At 44.2% G+C, this 20,411-nt stretch overlaps 1 protein-coding gene across 1 annotated transcript in view; it reads right to left on the bottom strand.

The window, feature by feature from the left end:
* Nucleotides 1-20,411, bottom strand: part of RRP15 (ribosomal RNA processing 15 homolog) — a 75,848-nt gene that overhangs the window by 17,060 nt on the left and 38,377 nt on the right. The window contains exons 3-4 of the mRNA XM_056568355.1: nucleotides 12,367-12,464; nucleotides 6,891-7,080 (exon numbers count right to left, since the gene is read on the bottom strand). Coding sequence (XP_056424330.1) covers nucleotides 6,891-7,080; nucleotides 12,367-12,464 — 288 coding nt within the window. The remainder of the gene's footprint in view (nucleotides 1-6,890; nucleotides 7,081-12,366; nucleotides 12,465-20,411) is intronic.

The raw sequence follows: 20,411 nt of genomic DNA, 5'->3' as shown, positions 1-20,411 counted from the left end.
TGAAGTATTGTGTGGCCCCCGTTTAATTAACAGCCAATGACCTAGAATTACGTCGTAGGTCACCTTAAAAACTTGACATACAACCCAGAATATTTGCACAATTGCAATAAAATTGTTTTTGCCACGAATTTGGGAAAAATCATGGAAAGAAAAGCATCAAAAATGTGATGTGTCAACACATCTTTAGGAGAGGTGTATATCTTCTATATATAGCCTGATCCCAAATATATAGCAGCAATATACAGATAGAGCTGTAGGGAGGTGTATAATTACTATATATCCTGATCCCATAGAGATGGCAGCAGCAGTATACAGATAGAGCTGGAGGAGAGGTGTATAACTACTATATAACCTGATCCCAAAGAGATAGCAGCAGTATACAGATAGAGCTGTAGGGAGGTTTATAATTACTATATATCCTGATCCCATAGAGATGGTAGCAGCAGTATACAGATAGAGCTGGAGGGGAGGTGAATAACAACTATATATACTGATCCCATAGAGATGGCAGCAGCAGTATACAGATAGAGCTGTCGGGGAATAAATAGTATATATATCCTGATCCCATAGAGATGGCAGCAGCAGTATACAGATAGAGCTGTCGGGGAATAAATAGTATATATATCCTGATCCCATAGAGATGGTAGCAGCAGTATACAGATAGAGCTGGAGGAGAGGTGAATAACAACTATATATACTGATCCCATAGAGATGGCAGCAGCAGTATACAGATAGAGCTGGAGGAGAGGTGTATAATAACTATATATTATGATCCCATAGAGATAGCAGTAGTATACAGATAGAGCTGAAGGAAAGGTGTATAACTACTATATATCCTGATCCCATAGAGATAGCAGCAGTATACAGATAGAGCTGAAGGAAAGGTGTATAACTACTATATATCCTGATCCCATAGAGAGCAGCAGTATACAGATAGAGCTGGCGGGGAATAAATAGTATATATCCTGATCCCATTGAGATGGCAGCAGTAGTATACAGATAGAGCTGAAGGAGAGGTGTTTAACTACACAGAATCTCCTCTACCAAAGTCTTTAACCTCAGTGTTTTCCAATGAGTTGTAGTTTTGCAACAGCTGGGGGCACACTGGTTGGGAAACACTGACAACAACTATCCAGAACATTTTTTCTTTTTTATTATCTACAATAACAAGTGTACAACAGGATAAGTTGGTCCTCAGTGGGGGGAATGGTCCCAGTCACATCTGTAATAAGTCAGGCCAAATACAAGAGATGTTCATTTACTATGATTTTAAAGACAACACTGCCCCCTGCAGGCAAAGCTTCAGTACTTCTCAAACCAGAATAAAAAATTAGACATTTGTATTTTCTTGCGTTGACATAAATAGTAAAACTGTTGCTGCAATAGCTACCCAGTAAAAAAGGTAGAGTGCTCCCTCAAGTTACAATATTATTAATTGGTTCCAGGACGACCATTGTATGTTAAGACCATAACTCTATGAATATCTGGTAGATGGTTCTAAAGCCCTCAAAATGTCATCCAAAAATAGGAAAAAGTGAGGATTAAAGAAAAATACAGTGACTCCCCCCCCCCCCCCGACCTACGATGGCCCCGACATACGATCATTTCAACATACGATGGCCTCTCAGAGACCATCGCATGTTGAAGGCAGAATCAACATCCGATGCTTTTGTATGTCGGGGCCATCAGGTAATCGGCTATCCGGCAGCGCAGACTGCTTCAGCTGCCCCCGGATAACCATTTACGGTGCCCCCTGTGCTCCGCTGACGATCACTTACCTGTCCTCGGGGCTCCGGCGCGTCCTCTTCAGGATCCCTCCATATTCGGCGCTCTCCATCGTCATCACGTCGCTGCGCACACTGTCCCGTCATTCAATAGGAGCGGCGTGCGTAGCGACGTGATGACGGCGACGGAGAGCGAGGATGCCAGGGAAGCAGAGGCCTTGCCGGAGCGTCGGGGACACCGCGGGGACGCGGCGACAGCGATGGACGGCGACATCCAGGGCAGCGGTGATGAGCGGTGACGGTCCGGAGCGGCGGGGACACAAGAGTATAACCTCCAATACCAGTGGTCTTCAACCAGCGGATCTCCAGATGTTGCAAAACTACAACTCCCAGCATGCCCAGACAGCCGTTGGCTGTCCGGGCATGCTGGGTGTTGTAGTTTTGCTACATCTGGAGGTCCGCAGGTTGTAGACCACTGTCCTATACTTTACATTGCACGGATCCCTCAACATACGATGGTTTCAACAAACGATTGTCCATTTGGAAAGGATTACCATCGTATGCTGAGGGACCACTGTAAGTAGATAATGATATAGATAAAGCAAATCCTTACATATAAAAGTAATAAAGATCTGCTGGGAGCTGTAATCACTGTTTATGTAGAGGACAGGAGCTTCTTCAGGGTCCTGAACAGTACAAAACAGTGTCCAAAAAAAGTAACATGGAGCCGCCCTCACCTGATGTCCAAAGGAGCAGCTAACCCTGGTACAGGTAAAGAGTATAAAGAACATGTAATACCTCCCTGTACTGTAGGGGGGGGCGCTACCAGACACCAGTCAGTGCATACACTTCAGTAATACAGGTAAAGAGTACAGAACATGTAATACCTCCCTGTACTGTAGGGGGCGCTACCAGACACCAGTCAGTGCATGCACTTCAGTAATACAGGTAAAGAGTATAGAGAACATGTAATACCTCCCTGTACTGTAGGGGGTGCTACCAGACACCAGTCAGTGCATGCACTTCAGTAATACAGGTAAAGAGTAGTACAGAACATGTAATACCTCCCTGTACTGTAGGGGGCGCTACAAGACACCAGTAAGTGCATGCACTTCAGTAATACAGGTAAAGAGTATAGAGAACATGTACTATTGTACTAATTGCATGTTGACTAATGCCAGAAGTCTGACCAATAAAACAGAGGAACTGGAGTAGTTGATGTCTGAGGAGAATTGTGACATAGTGGGTATAACAGAGACTTGGTTGGACGATAGCTGTGACTGGGCGGTCAACATACAGGGTTATAGCCTATTCAGGAAGGATCGGACAAAACGGAAAGGGGGAGGAGTCTGTCTATGTAAAGTCTAGTCTGAAGGCCGCATTGTGGGAGGATATACGGGAGGGAAACGATAATGTGGAGTCATTATGGGTAGAAATATATGGAGATAAAAATAAAAAAATTCGGATAGGGGTTTGTTATAAGCCCCCAAACATAATGGAAGAGGCAGAAGATCAATTACTGAGGCAAATAAACAAGGCAGCAAATCAGAATGAGGTTATAATAATGGGGACTTTAACTATCCTGATATAAATTGGAGACTGAGACCTGTGAATCTCATAAAGGAAACAGGTTTCTGACTATAACTAAAGACAATTATCTGTCCCAAATGGTGCAGGTCCTGACCAGAGGGGGCGCCCTACTAGACTTAATATTAACCAACAGACCTGACAGAGTAACTAATGTGCAGGTAGAAGGACACCTAGGAAATAGTGATCATAATATAATACATTATAACTTGTTCTTCAATAAGGGAATCTCTCGAGGGGCCACAAAAACAATAAACTTTAGGAAGACAAAGTTTGATCAACTCAGAGAAGCCCTTAACAATATAAAATGGGATAAATGAGAGACTTTTAAGAATATCTTAAGTTCTCACTGTAAGATGTATATACCTTAAAAGAAAGATTCATTGCCAAAGAGTGTAAAACTAACCCCCAAATGTTTTTAACTATATAAATAGCAAAAAGGTCAAAAATGAAAGTGTAGGCCCTTTAAAAAACGATGAGGAAGAAATGATAACGGGATCAGGAAAAAGCTAATATATTAAACAAATTCTTCTCCACTGTATTCACCGAGGAAAATAAAATGCCAGGTGAAATACAGTGTGATAAGGTAAACTCCCCAGTACAGGTCACCTGTCTAACCCAGGAAGAAGTACAGGTCACCTGTCTAATCCAGGAAGAAGTACAGTGCCGCCTGCAAAAAATCTAAATAGACAAATCACCAGGTCCAGATGGCATTCACCCCCGTGTTCTAAAGGAATTAAGTAATGTAATAGACAGACCCCTATTTAATTTTCAGGGGCTCTATAGTAACAGGGACTGTTCCCCTGGATTGGCGCATGGCAAATGTGGTGCCAATATTTACAATGGGGTCAAAAGGTGACCCCGGGAATTATAGGACTGTTAGTTTAACCTCCGTTGTATGTAAATTATTTGAGGGTTCTCTAAGGGATGCTATTTTGGAATATCTTGATAAAAATAAATGTATGACCCCATACCAGCATACCAAACAACAACCTTGGGGATGTAAGTCCCCTCAGGGAAACCCTGAATAGAGACCCTCTACGGTCTAAAACTTAACTTTTAATAATTACACATTAATATTAAAGGTGCTCAAAAATTTTCACTAGGTGGCAATATGTATTTAAAATTACAGTCCCTATTAGTAAAGTTTTTTAATGCATTCTATGGGACTGAGCTAAAATCTACTCCTCTGCTCCTGTGAGCCAGAGGAGTAGATTTTAGCTCAGTCCCATTGTCATAAAATGGATGGATCACGGTGCGCAGTGACACTATGTCTATAGATGGTGTCAGACCATCCTGCATAGAATGCATTAAAAAACTTTACTAATACAGACTGTAATTTTAAATACATATTGCCACCTAGTGGAAATTTTTGAGCACCTTTAATATTAATTTGTAATTATTAAAAGTTAAGTTTTAGACCGTAGAGGGTCTCTATTCAGGGTTTCCCTGAGGGGACTTACATCCCCAAGGTTGTTGTTTGGTATATAAGTGCCCGTAGACCCTCTAGGGGGTATTTGTGAATTTACCCCATACCAGCATGGCTTTATGAGGGATCGGTCCTGTCAAACTAACCTGATCAGCTTTTATGAGGAGGTGAGCTCCAGACTGGACCAGGGGCAATCACTGGATGTCGTATATCTGGAATTTTCAAAAGCATTTGATATGGTGCCACATAGAAGGATCGGGCTGGGGGAGAATGTGTGTAAGTGGGTAAGTAACTGGCTCAGTGATAGGAAACAGAGGGGGGTTATTAATGTTACTTATTCTGATTGGGTGACTGTTACTAGTGGGGACCACAGGGGTCTGTCTTGGGTCTTGTTCTATTTAATATATTTATTAATGACCTTGTAGAGGGGTTGAATAGTAAAGTAGCAATCTTTGTAGATGATACTAAACTCTGTAAAGCGGTAAACACAAAAGAGGACAGTGCACTTTGTATGGTAGATGATACAATAGAGGACAGTACACTGTGTATAGTAGATAACACTATAGAGGACAGTGAAGTATTACAAATGGATCTGGATAGGTTGGAGGTTTAGGCTGGGAAGTGGCAGATGAGGTTCAACACTGATAAATGTAAGGTAATGCACATGGGCACAAGAAAAATCCGGGCTGGGATTATGTATTAAATGGGAGAACACTTGGGACGACTGACGTGGAAAAGGACTTGGGAGTCTAGTTAATAGTAAATTTAGCTGTAGTGACCAGTGTCAGGCAGCTGCTGCCAAGGCAAATAAAATCATGGGGTGCATCAATAGGGGCATAGGTGCCCACGACAAGGAAATAATTCTACCGCTGTACAAATCACTAGTCAGACCACACATGGAATACTGTGTACAGTACTGGTCAGACCACACATGAAATACTGTGTACAGTACTGGTCAGACCACACATAGAATACTGTGTACAGTACTGGTCAGACCACACATAGAATACTGTGTACAGTACTGGGCACCAGTGTACAAGAAAGATATAGTGGAGCTGGAGAGGGTTCAAAGACGGCAACCAGGTTAATACGGGGAATGGGAGGACTACAGTACCCAGAAAGATTATCAGAATTAGGGTTATTCAGTTTAGAAAAAAAGAAGGTTTAGGGGTGACCTAATAACTATGTATAAATATATCAGGGGACAGTACAGAGATCTCTCCCATCTATTTATACCCAGGACTGTATCTATAACAAGGGGGCATCCTCTATGTTTAGAGGAAAGAAGGTTTCTACACCAGCACAGATGGGGATTCTTTACTGTAAGAGCAGTGAGACTGTGGAATTCTCTGCCTGAGAAGGTGGTCATGGTGAACTCGGTAAAAGAATTTAAAAGGGGTCTGGATGCATTTTTGGAGAATAATAACATTACAGGTTATGGATTCTAGATTCATAGGGACAGAACGTTGATCCAGGGATTTATTCTGAGGCCATATTTGGAGTCGGGAAGGAATTTTTACCTCTAGTATGAGGGTTTTTTGCCTTCCTCTGGATCAAGTTCAGTAGGGACTCATTAGGGATATAGGTTAAATTTGATGGACTTTTTTTTCAACCTTATGAACTATGTTACTATGTAATACCTCCCTGTACTGTAGGGGGCGCTACCAGACAGCCAGTCAGTGCATGCACTTCAGTAATACAGGCGTTTTACCAGTAAATGCACATTCTGATTGGTCAGATCTTTTAGCTATTGACACGTTTCACAGATTTGGACTGTCCGTAGCATTGTATGTTGGGTATGGTTTCAAGTTACAATGGTCCAGAAAAGACCGTTAATATAGTAACCCCAGGCCATAGTAGGTTAAGGGATCACTGTATGATATACAGAGTGCTGGGTCACTGGGGTATGGCTGAGCAAAAACTAGGGCCTATTCCAGCGTTTTCCAACTGGGGTGCCTCCGGCTGTTTCAAAACTACAACTCCCAGCATGCCCAGACAGCCGGAGGCTGTCTGGTCATGCTGGGAGTTGTAGTTTTGCAACAGCTGGAGGCACCCCAGTTGGAAAACAGTGGCCTATTCTATAGAGCTTATGTCATGGAGCCAGAGTCAGTACACACATATTCTGTACTCCGTCAGCAGACAGAACGCACCTTTTTCGTCCCCTGTCGCTCTGCAGCCGCGCCCTTGCTCTCCTTCCCTCTCAGGACGTCGATAAAGTCTTTCTTGGATACAGATTGCATGAGTTTGCTCTTCTTCCTTTCGGAGTGTCCGACCTCTTTTATCTTATCACTCATTTTGCTCTGATGGGTTCTTACGGCGTTGAATAGCTGTACGACACCTCTGCGGGAGAAGAGCGCAAATAACAGGTCAGTATAAGAGAGAGTCCTGGGAACACAGCATGGATGTCTGCAGATGGAATACCCCTTTAATAATAGGAAGCTGCTCTGTAAACTGCACAAAAAGGAGTCCAGGGAGCCATAGAGATCATTGAAAAACTGGACTATTCATCTGTCGGCTCAGAAGACAATGGAGGCCGGAGTAAGTAACGAAGCTGTGGACTTCTGCTTCTCACCCGTTTTATGCTTCTTAAACAGGGGGCAGCATGAAATGGAAGCGGGGTGTTATGATTCTTAGAGTTAATCATAGTGTTCCGGGACCCCCCTGGTCATGGTTTGGGCAGTATAAAACAGATGACAAGTTCCCTTTTAAGAATAAAGCAATAACAGTGTGCCTGTGAAAATGTGACCGTCCACCAGGAAAAACAACAGAATGGAAAGACACTGAAAGGAACTGGGGAGAGTCCTGCTGTGACTACTAGGGGAGCATTTGGAGTGCCCTGCTGCAACTATAAGGGAAGACTATGAAGTGCCCTGCTGCAACTTCAAGGGAAGACTATAAAGTGTCCTGCTGTGACAATTAGAAAAGTCTATGGAGTGTCCTGCTGTGACTACTAGGGCAGACTTTGGAGTGCCCTGCTGAACTACTAGGGGAAACTATGAAGTGTCATGCTATGACTACTAAGGGAGACTGTGGAGTGTCCTGCTGTGACTACTAGGGGAGCCTTTGGGGTGCCCTGCTGCAACTTCAAGGGAAGACTATAAAGTGTCCTGCTGTGACTACTAGGGGAGCCTTTGGGGTGCCCTGCTGCAACTACAAGGGAAGACTATGAAGTGTCCTGCTGTGACTACTAAGGGAAGACTATAAAGTGTCCTGCTGTGACAATTAGAAAAGTCTATCCAGTGTCCTGCTGCGACTACTAGGGCAGACTTTGGAGTGCCCTGCTGAACTACTAGGGGAAACTATGAAGTGTCCTGTTATGACTACTAAGGGAGACTGTGGAGTGTCCTGCTGTGACTACTAGAGGAGCCTTTGGCGTGTCCTGCTGTGACTACCAGAGCAGCCTATGGAGCATCCTAGTGTCACTACTAGGGGAGCCTATGGAATGTCCTGCTGTGACAATTAGAGAAGTCTGTGGAGTGCCCTGCCATGACTACTAGGGGATGCTATGAAGTGACAATTAGAGAAGTCTATGGAGTGTCCTGCTTTGACTACTAGGGCAGACTTTGGAGTGCCCTGTTGCAACTACTAGGGGAGACTATGAAGTGTCATGCTATGACTACTAAGAGAGACTGTGGGGTGTCCTGCTATGACTACTACAAGAGACTATGAAGTGTCCTGCTGTGACTACTAGGGGAGACTATGGACTGTCCTGCTATGACTACTACAAAAGACTATGAAGTGTCCTGCTGTGACTACTAGGAGAGACTGGAGTGTCCTGCTGCAACTACAGGAGGAGACTATGGATTGTCCAGCTGTGACTACTAGAGCAGCCTATGGAGCATCCTAGTGTGACTACTAGGTGAGCTTATAGAATGTCCTGCTGGAGTGGTCCTTCTGTGACTACTAGGGGAGACTATGGAGTGTGCCATTATGACTACTAGGGGAGACTATGGAGCGTGCCATTACGACTACTAGGGGAGACTATGGAGTGTGCCATTACGACTACTAGGGGAGACTATGGAGTGTGCCATTACGACTACTAGGGGAGACTATGGAGTGTGCCATTACGACTACTAGGGGAGACTATGGAGTGTGCCATTACGACTACTAAGAGAGCACTATGGTAGGTGGCTAAGCCCTTCTCTGTCTATAGATAAACTGGGAAAAATCCTACTACGACTACTGGGGAGGCAAAGGTCACTGTGACTATGAAACATGAAAAGGGGATAAAGCAGTGGTAGAGCAGGTCGATACAAATAGTATAGGGTCCTGCCCTGATCGCTACCGCCAGCAGGTCCACTGTATATGTGAGCGACAAAGCTGAACAGAACTGCAGTTTATACTTCCTGTTAAATTAGCAGTGGGGGGGGGGGTTACAATGGCTACAGGGGTAGAAAAGAGCAGGTGCTCACTACTATCCCAGGTTAAGATTTGTCCAAGCACAGAATATTTTACAGATGTGGGGAGTAAAGGATAACCCATCTGATCCTATAGAAGAGCCACTGAAGAGTAAACTGCTTAGAAGTCAGATCACACAGGGCATCACAGCTTGTTGTCTAGTCCAAAACCGGTGAGAGCGCCCACGCTGACCTGTGTCCACTACTAAGTGTCTACAATGGGAACGTGAGCACCACAACTGGAGCAATGGAAGACGACACCTGGTCTGATGGATCAAGATGTCCACCAAGTGGATGGACGTGTACGTGTGCGTCACTTACCTGGGGAAGAGACGGCACCAGGATGCCCTATGGGAAGAAGACAAGATGGCGCGGCAGTGTGATGGGCGATGTTCTGCTGGAGACCTTGGGAGAGATTTATCAAAACCGGTGCAAAGGAGAAGTTGCCCAGTTGCCCATAGCAACCAGATTACTATGGGCAACTGAGCAACTTTTCCTCTGGACAAGTTTTGATAAATCTCCCCCTTGTATCCTGGCATCATGTGGAACTTACTGTGACATGTTCCACCTACCTAAACTTTATGGCAGCAGGACCATCAGTGGCCTCTGTCAGCAGGATAATGCCCGGCCAGACTACAGATATTGTTCAGGGATGAGGAACATTACTCGGAGGTCAAGGTGGGGACTTGGCCTCCAGATCTCAATCTGACTGATCATCTGTGAGGAGGTGTTGGAGAAAAAAGGTCCCATCCAAGGAGGCCGCACATAAAAACTTCAAGAATGAGAAACATGACAAAGATCAAGATGATTTGACCTCCAAGTTCCTCTTAATCCGATCGATCATCTGTGGGGTATGATTGAGAAACGAGTTTCAGCTATGGAGGCCGCACCTAAAAAATTACTGGACCGGCAGGATCCTCTGCTGATGTCTCTGTATGGAGGACACACCTAAAAACGTTAGGAATGTTCAGGAATGAGAAACATGACAAAGATTGAGGTGGTCACTTGGCCTCCAGATTCCCCACATCTTAAAGGGGGACTCCAGTGGAAAACTTTTTTTTAAATGAACTGGTGCCAGAAAGTTAAACAGATTTGTAAATGACTTCAATGAAAATTTTTTTACCCTTCCAGTACTTAATAGCAGCTGTATGCTATAGAGGAAATTCTATTCTTTTTGAAAAATTTTTTTGTCTGACCACAGTGCTCTCTGCTGACACCTCTGTCCGTGTCAATTCTCCTGCTCTGGACAGTTCCTTATACGGGCATCAGATGTCGGCAGAGAGCACTGTGGACAAGACAAAAAAGAAAATCAAAAAGAAAATAATTTCCTCTGTAGCATACAGCTGCTAATAAGTTGTGGAAGGGTAAAGATTTACAAATTTGTTTCACTTTCAGGCACCAGTTGATTAAAAAAAATTATAATAATGTTTTCCACCGGAGTACCCCTTTAATCCAATCGATCATCTCTGGGATATGCTGGAGAAACAAGTCCCATCCATAGAGGCCGCACCTCACAACTTACAGGACTAATAGCATCTGCTCCCAACATCTTGGTGCAGATAACACAGGACACCTTCAGAAGTCTATGTAGTCCAGGCCTTGAAGGGTCAGAGCATGAGAGGGGCCCACACAATGGCCCCTATTTACTAAGAGTGTTGTGTAGGTCTCTTTGTTGGTTTTAAAGGGGTACTCCGGTGATAACCTTTTTTCTTTTAAATCAACTGGTGGCAGAAAGTTAAACATATTTGTAAATTACTTCTATTAAAAAATCTTAATGCTTCCTGTACTTATTAGCTGCTGAATACTACAGAGGAAATTCTTTTCTTTTTGGAATTCTCTCTGATGACATCACGACCACAGTTCTCTCTGCTGACGTTATTATAATAATAATAATGCTGCTTTATTTATTGTTGTCCTTAGTGGGATTTGAACCCAAGTCCCCAGCACTGCAAGGCAGCAGTGCCAACCACTGAGCCACCATGCTGCCCTTAGCATACATCTGCTATGCACGGTTGCTAAAATGGACAGAGATGTCAGCAGAGAGCACTGTGCTCGTGATGTCATCTGTGTTCCAAAAAGAAAGGAATTTCCTCTGTAGCATTCAGCAGCTAATAAGTACTGGAAGGACTAAGATTTTGTAATAGAAGTAATTTACAAATATGTTTAACTTTCTGCCACCAGTTGATTTAAAAGAAAAAAGGTTTTCACCGGAGTACCCCTTTAATTCCCTACAATTTATTTTCCACGGTGTTTACTAAGGTTTCCCTACATTTTCCTTTTTTTTTTTTTTTTTTTTTTTTTTTTTTACACATGTTCTGATCTGTAGGGTTTTTCTCAGCTCAAATCCACCACATTTTATGTGGAAACCTTAGTAAATATGTTGGGTTTTTGTGAAAATGTCGGGGACACGCCCCTTTTCGGAGACCACGCCCCTTTTCTGGATTTTCTCAGCAAAATGGAGAGTTTGTCAGGGTTTTTTCAATTCTGGCGCAAATTCTGGCGCAGACAGAATTTCTGGCGCAATGCGACAGAATCTGGCGCACAACCCGACAAAACATGTCGGGTTTGCAATAGTAAATGAGGGCCAATATTCGGTAGGGCAGATCTGGGTACGTATCTACACTTCTATATCCATATAGGGGGAGATTTATCAAATCCTGTCCAGAGGAAAAGTTGCCGAGTTGCCCATAGCAACCAATCAGTTCTCTTCTTTCATTTCTAACAAGGCCTCTGAAAAATTAAAGAAGCGATCTGATTGGTTGCTATGGGCAACCGGGCAACTTTTCCTTTGCACAGGTTGTGATAAATCTCCCTCACAATCATTTGGGGGGAAATTTTTCAAAACTTGTGCAGACAAAAAAAAATTGACCAGTTGCCCATAGCAACCAATCCGATGGCTTCTTTCATTTTGCAGAGGCCTTGTCAAAAATAAAGAGAAGCGATCTGATTGGTTGCTAGGGGCAACTGGTCAATTTTTCCTCTGCACAGGTTTTGATAAATCTCCCCCCAATATCTTTTTCCTCTCAGACCCCTTCGTTGGCCGCTTCTCCTTCCATAAATCTTAAGGCTCCTCTGCGGCTGATCTCAGGGTCTCTCTCTTATTGGAACCAGATTACGCACGAGGTCCCATCTTCAATATCAGTTTGGAGGGGGGGAAAAAAATGAGGTGAAATATAAAAGGGAAGCAAAGCGTAGAAGATTTTTTTTTTTTTTTAGTTTTTTTTTTTACCTTGTAGCAATTCTCTGCAGATTCCTCTCCGCTTCTCTGTCTTTCACCACATCTGGCTTGACTCTGCACATCATCTCCCACTGTCGTTTTTTATCAATCTGAGAAGGAGAAAAAGAAAACGTCAGGGACGACAGAGACGCATGAAGTGACTGACTACGGGGGGGTCGACCTCCGACCTCACCTGGCATCCATGAAGAGAAACCACAAGGGGAACTTTGTAAAGAGCAACATGGGGTGACCCCATAGGCCAGTGTTTCCCAAGCAGGGTGCCTCCAGCTGTTGCAAAACTACAACTCCCAGCATGCCCAGACAGCCTTTGGCTGTCTGGGCATGATGGGAGTTGTAGTTTTGCAACAGCTGGAGGCACCCTGCTTGGGAAACACTGCCATAGGCAGAGGCTTTCTCCATCTAAATAGTAGGGATCGACCGATATCGTTTTTTTTAGGGCCGATACCGATAATCGGTGGAGGTTAGGGCCGATAGCCGATAACTTATACCGATATTCCGGTATAAGTAATCGACTATTTATCCCCCCGCGACACCGCTGCGGATTAGAGATGAGTGGACTTACAGTAAATTCGATTTGTCACGAACTTCTCGGCTCGGCGGTTGATGACTTTTCCTGCATAAATTAGTTCAGCTTGCAGGTGCTCCGGTGGGCTGGAAAAGGTGGATACAGTCCTAGGAGACTTTCCTAGGACTGTATCCACCTTTTCCAGCCCACCGGAAAGCTGAACTAATTTATGCAGGATAAGTCATCAACTGCCGAGCCGAGAAGTTTGTGACGAATCGAATTTACTGTAAGTTCGCTCATCTCTACTGCAGATCATTGATTTAAAGCGGGCGCTTTAAATCAATGCACTGCAGTGGCTTTTGCGGTGCCATAGACCGCCGCCGCCACCTGCTTCTCTCCCTCTGCCTGTCCGGGGGTCCTGAGACCTATCACCTGTGCGGGGCATTATCGGCTTATCGGCAAGATAATTGCCGATACCGATAATGCCCAAAATCTTGATTATCGGCCGATAATATCGGCCATACCGATAATCGGTCGATCCCTAGTAAATAGTTCCTTTTCAGGTAGAACCTTGTTTAGGTCGGTCCTTCCACTGCGGCACAAAGTCTCTTTATAGGGGTACTCCACTCAACAGAGCTCGGAACATTTAGTTCGGAATGCTGGTGCAGGCTTCGAGGGTCGCCCTGCCCCCTGGTGACGTCACGCCCAGCTCCTCTTGAAGTCACGCCCCCTCAATGTAAGTCTATGGGAGGGGGCGCGGCCATCACACCTCCTCCCATAGACTTGCATTGAGAGGGCGGGGCATGATGTCACGAGGGCGGAGCGTGATGTCAAGAGGGGGCGTGGTGAAGCCGCACCAGCACTTAGAACTAAATGTTACGAACGGTGCGGAGTGGAGTACCCCTTTAAGATTGGGGTCTCTCCAGCTGTTGCAAAACTACAACTCCAAGTATGCCGTGAGAGCAGATGGCAGTGTATGTGAGACACTGATAACTGCTTTGATTCATACAAATCACCCAACCCTTTTTTCATGTCTATATGTTCATTCATAGGTAAAAATTTATTGATCCATTTTAAAGGGGTTTATTCCAGTCCCCCAAAAATAATCGCCTATATAAGTGTCTGATATCAGGGGTCCGACCACGATCTCTAGAACAGATCCTTGACCCTACCGGCTGAAGTGGGTTGGCATTCATTTTCTTTAAGAGTGCCATAGATACCCAAGCGTTGAACTCTGCTATCTCTACTGCTCCCATAGACAATGAGGAGCGCATGCCGACCATCTGCTTAATTCGGAGAGGACTGCCAGGGCTCCATTCAGTACATCAAGGGGGTCCCAAAGTTTAATTAATTCTAATATGGGTTGTTTTACCAATAAGGCAACCCCCCAACTCTGTCAGCAATCAACATTGAGAAGAATGATATGGATATGTCTTCAGAAACCTCTAGTGATCGGCTTCAGAAACCTCTAGTGATCGGTTGCAGCCAGGTGCTTTCCCAGCAGTGGCCGCTACAGGACAAATGTAGTATTACGCATCCATTCAGATTCATGGCGATACATGCACAACACAGAGCTGCTTTAGTTTATAGAGAAAAATCCCCCCCACCCCATCTTTAACCTCTTAAGGACGCAGGGTGTACCGGTGGCTATTGATAGCCGGGACCCTGGGCTAATAGTGTGCGGCACCGATCGTTGTGCAGCGCACGAATTAACCCTTTAGACGCAGCGATCAAAGTTGCCGCGTGTAAAATGAAAGCTTCCCAGCAGCTAGGATGTCCCAATCAGCTAGGACGCGAGCAATGGTCCCCTTACCTGCCTCAGTCGCATCCCATCGGCGATTGATTGCTCCAAGCCTGAGATCCAGGCTTGAGCAATCGACCGCCTATAACACTGATCAATGCAAAACTGTGGCTTTGCAGGGATCAGTGTAAAAGATTGTGTGCAGTGTTATAGCCCCCTATGGGAGCTATAACATTGCAAAAAAAAAAAAAAAAAAAAAAGTTAATAAAGGTCATTTAACCCTTCCCTAATAAAAGTTTAACCCCTTAAGGACCAGGCCATTTTACACCTTAGGACCAGAGCGTTTTTTGCACATCTGACCACTGTCACTTTAAACATTAATAACTCTGGAATGCTTTTAGTTATCAATCTGATTCCGAGATTGTTTTTTCGTGACATATTCTACTTTAACATAGTGGTAAAATTTTGTGGTAACTTGCATCCTTTCTTGGTGAAAAATCCCAAAATTTGATGAAAAATTTGAAAATTTAGCATTTTTCTAACTTTGAAGCTCTCTGCTTGTAAGGAAAATGGATATTCAAAATATTTTTTTATTTTATTCACATTTCCAATATGTCTACTTTATGTTTGCATCATAAAATTTACGTGTTTTTACTTTTGGAAGACACCAGAAGGCTTCAAAGTTCAGCAGCAATTTTCCAATTTTTCACCAAATTTTGAACCTCGCTTTTTTTCAGAGACCAGTTCAGGTTTGAAGTGGATTTGAAGGGTCTTCCCATTAGAAATACCCCACAAATGACCCCATTATAAAAACTACACCCCCCAAAGTATTCAAAATGACAATCAGTAAGTGTTTTAACCCTTTAGGTGTTTCACAGGAATAGCAGCAAAGTGAAGGAGAAAATTCACAATCTTTATTTTTTACACTCACATGTTCTTGTAAACCCAATTTTTGAATTTTTACAAGGGGTAAAAGGAGAAAATGTATACTTATATTTGTAGCCCAATTTCTCTCGAGTAAGCACATACCTCATATGTCTATGTAAATTGTTCAGCGGGCGCAGTAGAGGGCTCAGAAGCGAAGGAGCGACAAGGGGATTTTGGAGAGAACGTTTTTCAGAAATGGTTTTTGGGGGGCATGTTGCATTTAGGAAGCCCCTATGGTGCCAGAACAGCAAAAATAACCCACATGGCATACCATTTTGGAAACTAGACCCCTTGGGGAACGTAACAAGGAATAAAGTGAGCCTTAATACCCCACAGGTGTTTCACGACTTTTGCATATGTAAAAAAAATATATTTTTTTCCACTAAAATGTGTGTTTCCCCCCAAATTTCACATTTTTGCAAGGGTTAATAGCAGAAAATACCCCCCAAAATTTGTAACCCCATCTCTTCTGAGTATGGAGGTACCCCATAAGTTGGCATGAAGTGCATTACGGGCGAACTACAATGCTCCGAAGAGAAGGAGTGATATTTGACTTTTTGAGAGCAAATTTTGCTCAGGGGGCATGTCGCATTTAGGAAGCCCCTATGGTGCCAGAACAGCAAAAAAAAAACACATGGCATACCATTTTGGAAACTAGACCCCTTGAGGAACGTAACAAGGAAAAAAGTGAGCCTTAATACCCCACACGGGTTTCACGACTTTTGCATATGTAAAAAAATATATATATTTTTTTCACTAAAATATGTGTTTCCCCCCAAATTTCAAATTTTTGCAAGGGTTAATAGCAGAAAATACCCCCCAAAATTTGTAACCCCATCTCTTCTGAGTATGGAGGTACCCCATAAGTGGACCTGAAGTGCACTACGTGCGAACTACAATGCTCAGAAGAGGCTTTTGGAAAGAGAATTCGTTTGGAATGGTAGTCAGGGGCCATGTGCATTTACAAAGCCCCCCATGGTGCCAGAACAGTGGACCCCCCCCACATGTGACCCCATTTTGGAAACTACACCCCTCACAGAATTTAATAAGTGGTGCAGTGAGCATTTACACCCCACTGGCGTTTGACAGATCTTTGGGACAGTGGGCTGTGCAAATGGAAAATTACATTTTTCATTTTCACGGATCACTGTTCCAAAAATCTGTCAGACACCTGTGGGGCGTAAATGCTCACTGCACCCCTTATTACATTACATGAGGGGTGTAGTTTCCAAAATGGGGTCACATATGGGGGGGTCCATTGTTCTGGTACCATGGGGGCTTTGTAAACACAAGTGGCCTTCAATTCCGGACAAATTTTCTCTTCAAAATCCCAATGGCGCTCCTTCTCTTCTGAGCATTGTAGTGCACCCGCAGAGCACTTTACATCCACATATGGGGTATGCTCTTACTCAGAAGAAATTGGGTTACAAATTTTGGGGGGCTTTTTTTTATTTTCCCTTGTGAAAATGAAAAATTTAGGGTGACACCAGCATTTTAGTGAAAAAAATTTTTTTTTCACTTTCCCATCCAACTTTAATGAAAATTTGTGGGGTGTTCAGGCTCACTATACCCCTTGTTACGTTCCGTGAGGGGTGTCGTTTCCAAAATGGGGTCACATGTCTGTATTTATTGTTTTGTGTTTATGTCAGAACCACTGTAAAATCAGCCACCCCTGTGCAAATCACCAATTTAGGCCTCAAATGTACATGGTGCGCTCTCACTCCTGAGCCTTGTTGTGCTTCCGCAGAGCATTTTACGCCCACATATGGGGTATCTCCGTACTCAGGAGAAATTGCGTTACAAATTTTGGTGGTCTTTTTTTCCTTTTACCTCCCGTGAAAATAAAAAGTAAAGGACAACACCAGCATGTTAGTGTAAAAAAAAATTTTTTTTTACACTAACAGGCTGGTGTAGACCCCAACTTTTCTTTTTCATAAGGGGTAAAAGGAAAAAAAGCCCCCAAAATTAGTAACGCAATTTCTCCCGAGTACGGAGATACCCCATATGTGGCACTAAACTGTTTCCTTGAAATACGACAGGGCTCCAAAGTGAGAGAGCGCCATGCGCATTTGAGGACTAAATTAGGGATTGCACAGGGGTGGACATAGGGGTATTCTACGCCAGTGATTCCCAAACAGGGTGCCTCCAGCTGTTGCTAAACTCCCAGCATGCCTGGACAGTCAGTGGCTGTCCTGAAATGCTGGGAGTTGTTGTTTTGCAACAGCTGGAGGCTCTGTTTTGGAAACACTGCCGTACAATATGTTTTTTAGTTTTTATTAGGGGGACAGTGTAAGGGGGTGTATGTGTAGTGTTTTACCCTTTATTATGTGTAAGTGTAGTGTTTTTAGGGTACATTCACACTGGCGGGCGTTTACAGTGAATTTACGGCTAGGAGTTTGCGCTGCGGTGAAAAATTTGCCACAGCCCAAACTTGAAGCAGAAAACTTACTGTAAACCCGCCAGTGTGAATGTACCCTGTACGTTCACATGGGGGGGGGGGGGGGCAAACCTCCAGCTGTTTCAAAACTACAACTCCCAGCATGTACTGACAGACCGTGCATGCTGGGAGTTGTACTTTTGCAACAGCTGGAGGTACACTGGTTGGAAAACCTTCAGTTAGGTTCTGTTACCTAACTCAGTATTTTCCAACCAGTGTGCCTCCAGCTGTTGCAAAACTTCAACTCCCAGCATGTACTGATCGCCGAAAGGCATGCTGGGAGATGTAGTTAGGCAACAGCTGGAGGGATCGCAACTACAACTCCCAGCATGCAGAGACAGCTGTTTGCTGTTTAGGCTTGCTGGGAGTTGCAGTTTTGCAACATCTGTAGAGCTATAGTTTAGAGACCACTGCATAGTGGTCTCCAAACTGTGGACCTCCAGATGTTGCAAAACTACAACTCCCAGCATGCCCAGACAGCAAACTGCTGTCTGGGCATGCTGGGAGTTGTAGTTTTGCAAGATCTGGAGGTGCACAGTATAGAGATCACTTTGCAGTGGTCTCAGACTGTAGACCTCCAGCTGTTGCAAAACTGCAACTCCCAGCAAGCCTAAACAGCTCTCTGGGCATGCTGGGAGTTGTAGTTTTGCCACATCTGGAGGGTTACAGTTTAGAGACCACTATAGTGGTCTCAGACTGTAGCCCTCCAGATGTTGCTAAGTAACTCACCGGCTTCCGTTGGATCCAGGGAGCTGCGTCGCGGTCCTCTTCTTCCGCCGATCGTCGCCCGCTGCCGCCGCTGATCGTCGCCGCTGCCGTCGCCGATGGGTAAGTGGATCTTCAGCGCCGGTCCCTGTCGGTTTCCCCGTCCTGCCCCGCCTATTGTGGGAGGGCAGGACGGGGAAACCGAAAGTAAACCCCTCCGCCCCCGATCTGCTATTGGTGGTCGCGTCTAGACCACCAATAGCAGAGATAGGAGGGGTGGCAACCCTGCCACCTCACTCCTATCGCTACAGGGGGATCGTGGGTGTCTAGGACACCCGCGATCCCCCTTCTATTCCGGGTCACCGGGTCACCATAGACCCGTATGACCCGGAATCGGCGCAAATCGCAAGTGTGAATTCACTTGCGATTTGCGCCGATCGCCGACATGGGGGGGTCTAATGACCCCCCTGGGCATTTGCGCGGGGTGCCTGCTGATAGATATCAGCAGTCACCCCGGCGCGATCCCCGCCCGGCGCGCGGCGGGGACCGAAATTCCCACGGGCGTACAGGTACGCCCTTGGTCCTTAAGTACCAGGGAGCAAAGGCGTACCTGTACGCCCTTGGTCCTTAAGGGGTTAAATAAAAATAAACATATGTGGTATCACCGCGTGCGGAAATGTCGGAACTCTAAAAATATATCGTTAATCAAACCACACGGTCAATGGCGTACGCGCAAAAAAATTCCTAAGTCCAAAATAGCGTATTTTTGGTCACTTTTTATCTCATGAAAAAATTATTAAAAAAGCGATCAAAAGGTCCGATCAATACAAAAATGGTATCGATAAAAACTTCAGATCACGGCACAAAAAATGAGCCCTCATACCGGTCCATATGCGGAAATATTCAAAAGTTATAGGGGTCAGGCGATTATCATTTTAACCTTATGGACAAACAGAATAATGATAAGGTGTCATTTTTACCGAAAAATGTACTGCGTAGAACGGAAGCCCCCAAAAGTTACAAAATGGCATTTTTTTCTTCAATTTTGTCGCTCCGTTTCGCCGTGGATTTTTTGGTAAAATGACTGATGTCACTTGCAAAGTAGAATTGGTGGCGCAAAAAATAAGCCATCATATGGAATTTTAAGTGCAAAATGGAAAGCGTTAAAGGGTACCTCTCATCAAATAAACTTTTGATATATTTTAGATTAATGAATGTGGAATAACTTTCCAATAGCATGTTAATGAAAAATATGCTTCTTTCTATTGTATTTCTCCCGATCAGTCCTGTCAGCAAGCATTTCTGACTCATGGTGGAGTCCTAAATATTCAGAGCTGCCAGCCTGCTTTGTTCACAGCTAAACAGGCTGTGAACAAAGCAGGCTGGCAGCTCTGAGTGTTCTCCTTTGTGAACAAAGCAGACTGGCAGCTCGTAGTGTATAGGACTCCAGCATGAGTCTGAAATGCTTGCTGCCAGGACTGGTAGGGAGACCCCTAGTGGTCATTTCTTCAAAGTGGAAAATTAAATAGAAAGAAGCATATTTTTTAATAACATGCAATTGTACAGTTATTCTGCATACATTAATCTATAATATATCAAAAGTTTTTTTTTGATGAGAGGTACCCTTTAAGATTTTTAGAAGGTGATGAGGAAAAAATGAAAATGCAAAAACGGAAAAACGCTGCGTCCTTTAGGTAAAAAAACTATTTATCCATTTTAGT

This window comes from Hyla sarda, chromosome 3 (assembly GCF_029499605.1).
Source record: "Hyla sarda isolate aHylSar1 chromosome 3, aHylSar1.hap1, whole genome shotgun sequence".
Taxonomy (NCBI): domain Eukaryota; kingdom Metazoa; phylum Chordata; class Amphibia; order Anura; family Hylidae; genus Hyla; species Hyla sarda.
This window is presented reverse-complemented; position numbering and strand designations above follow the sequence as displayed.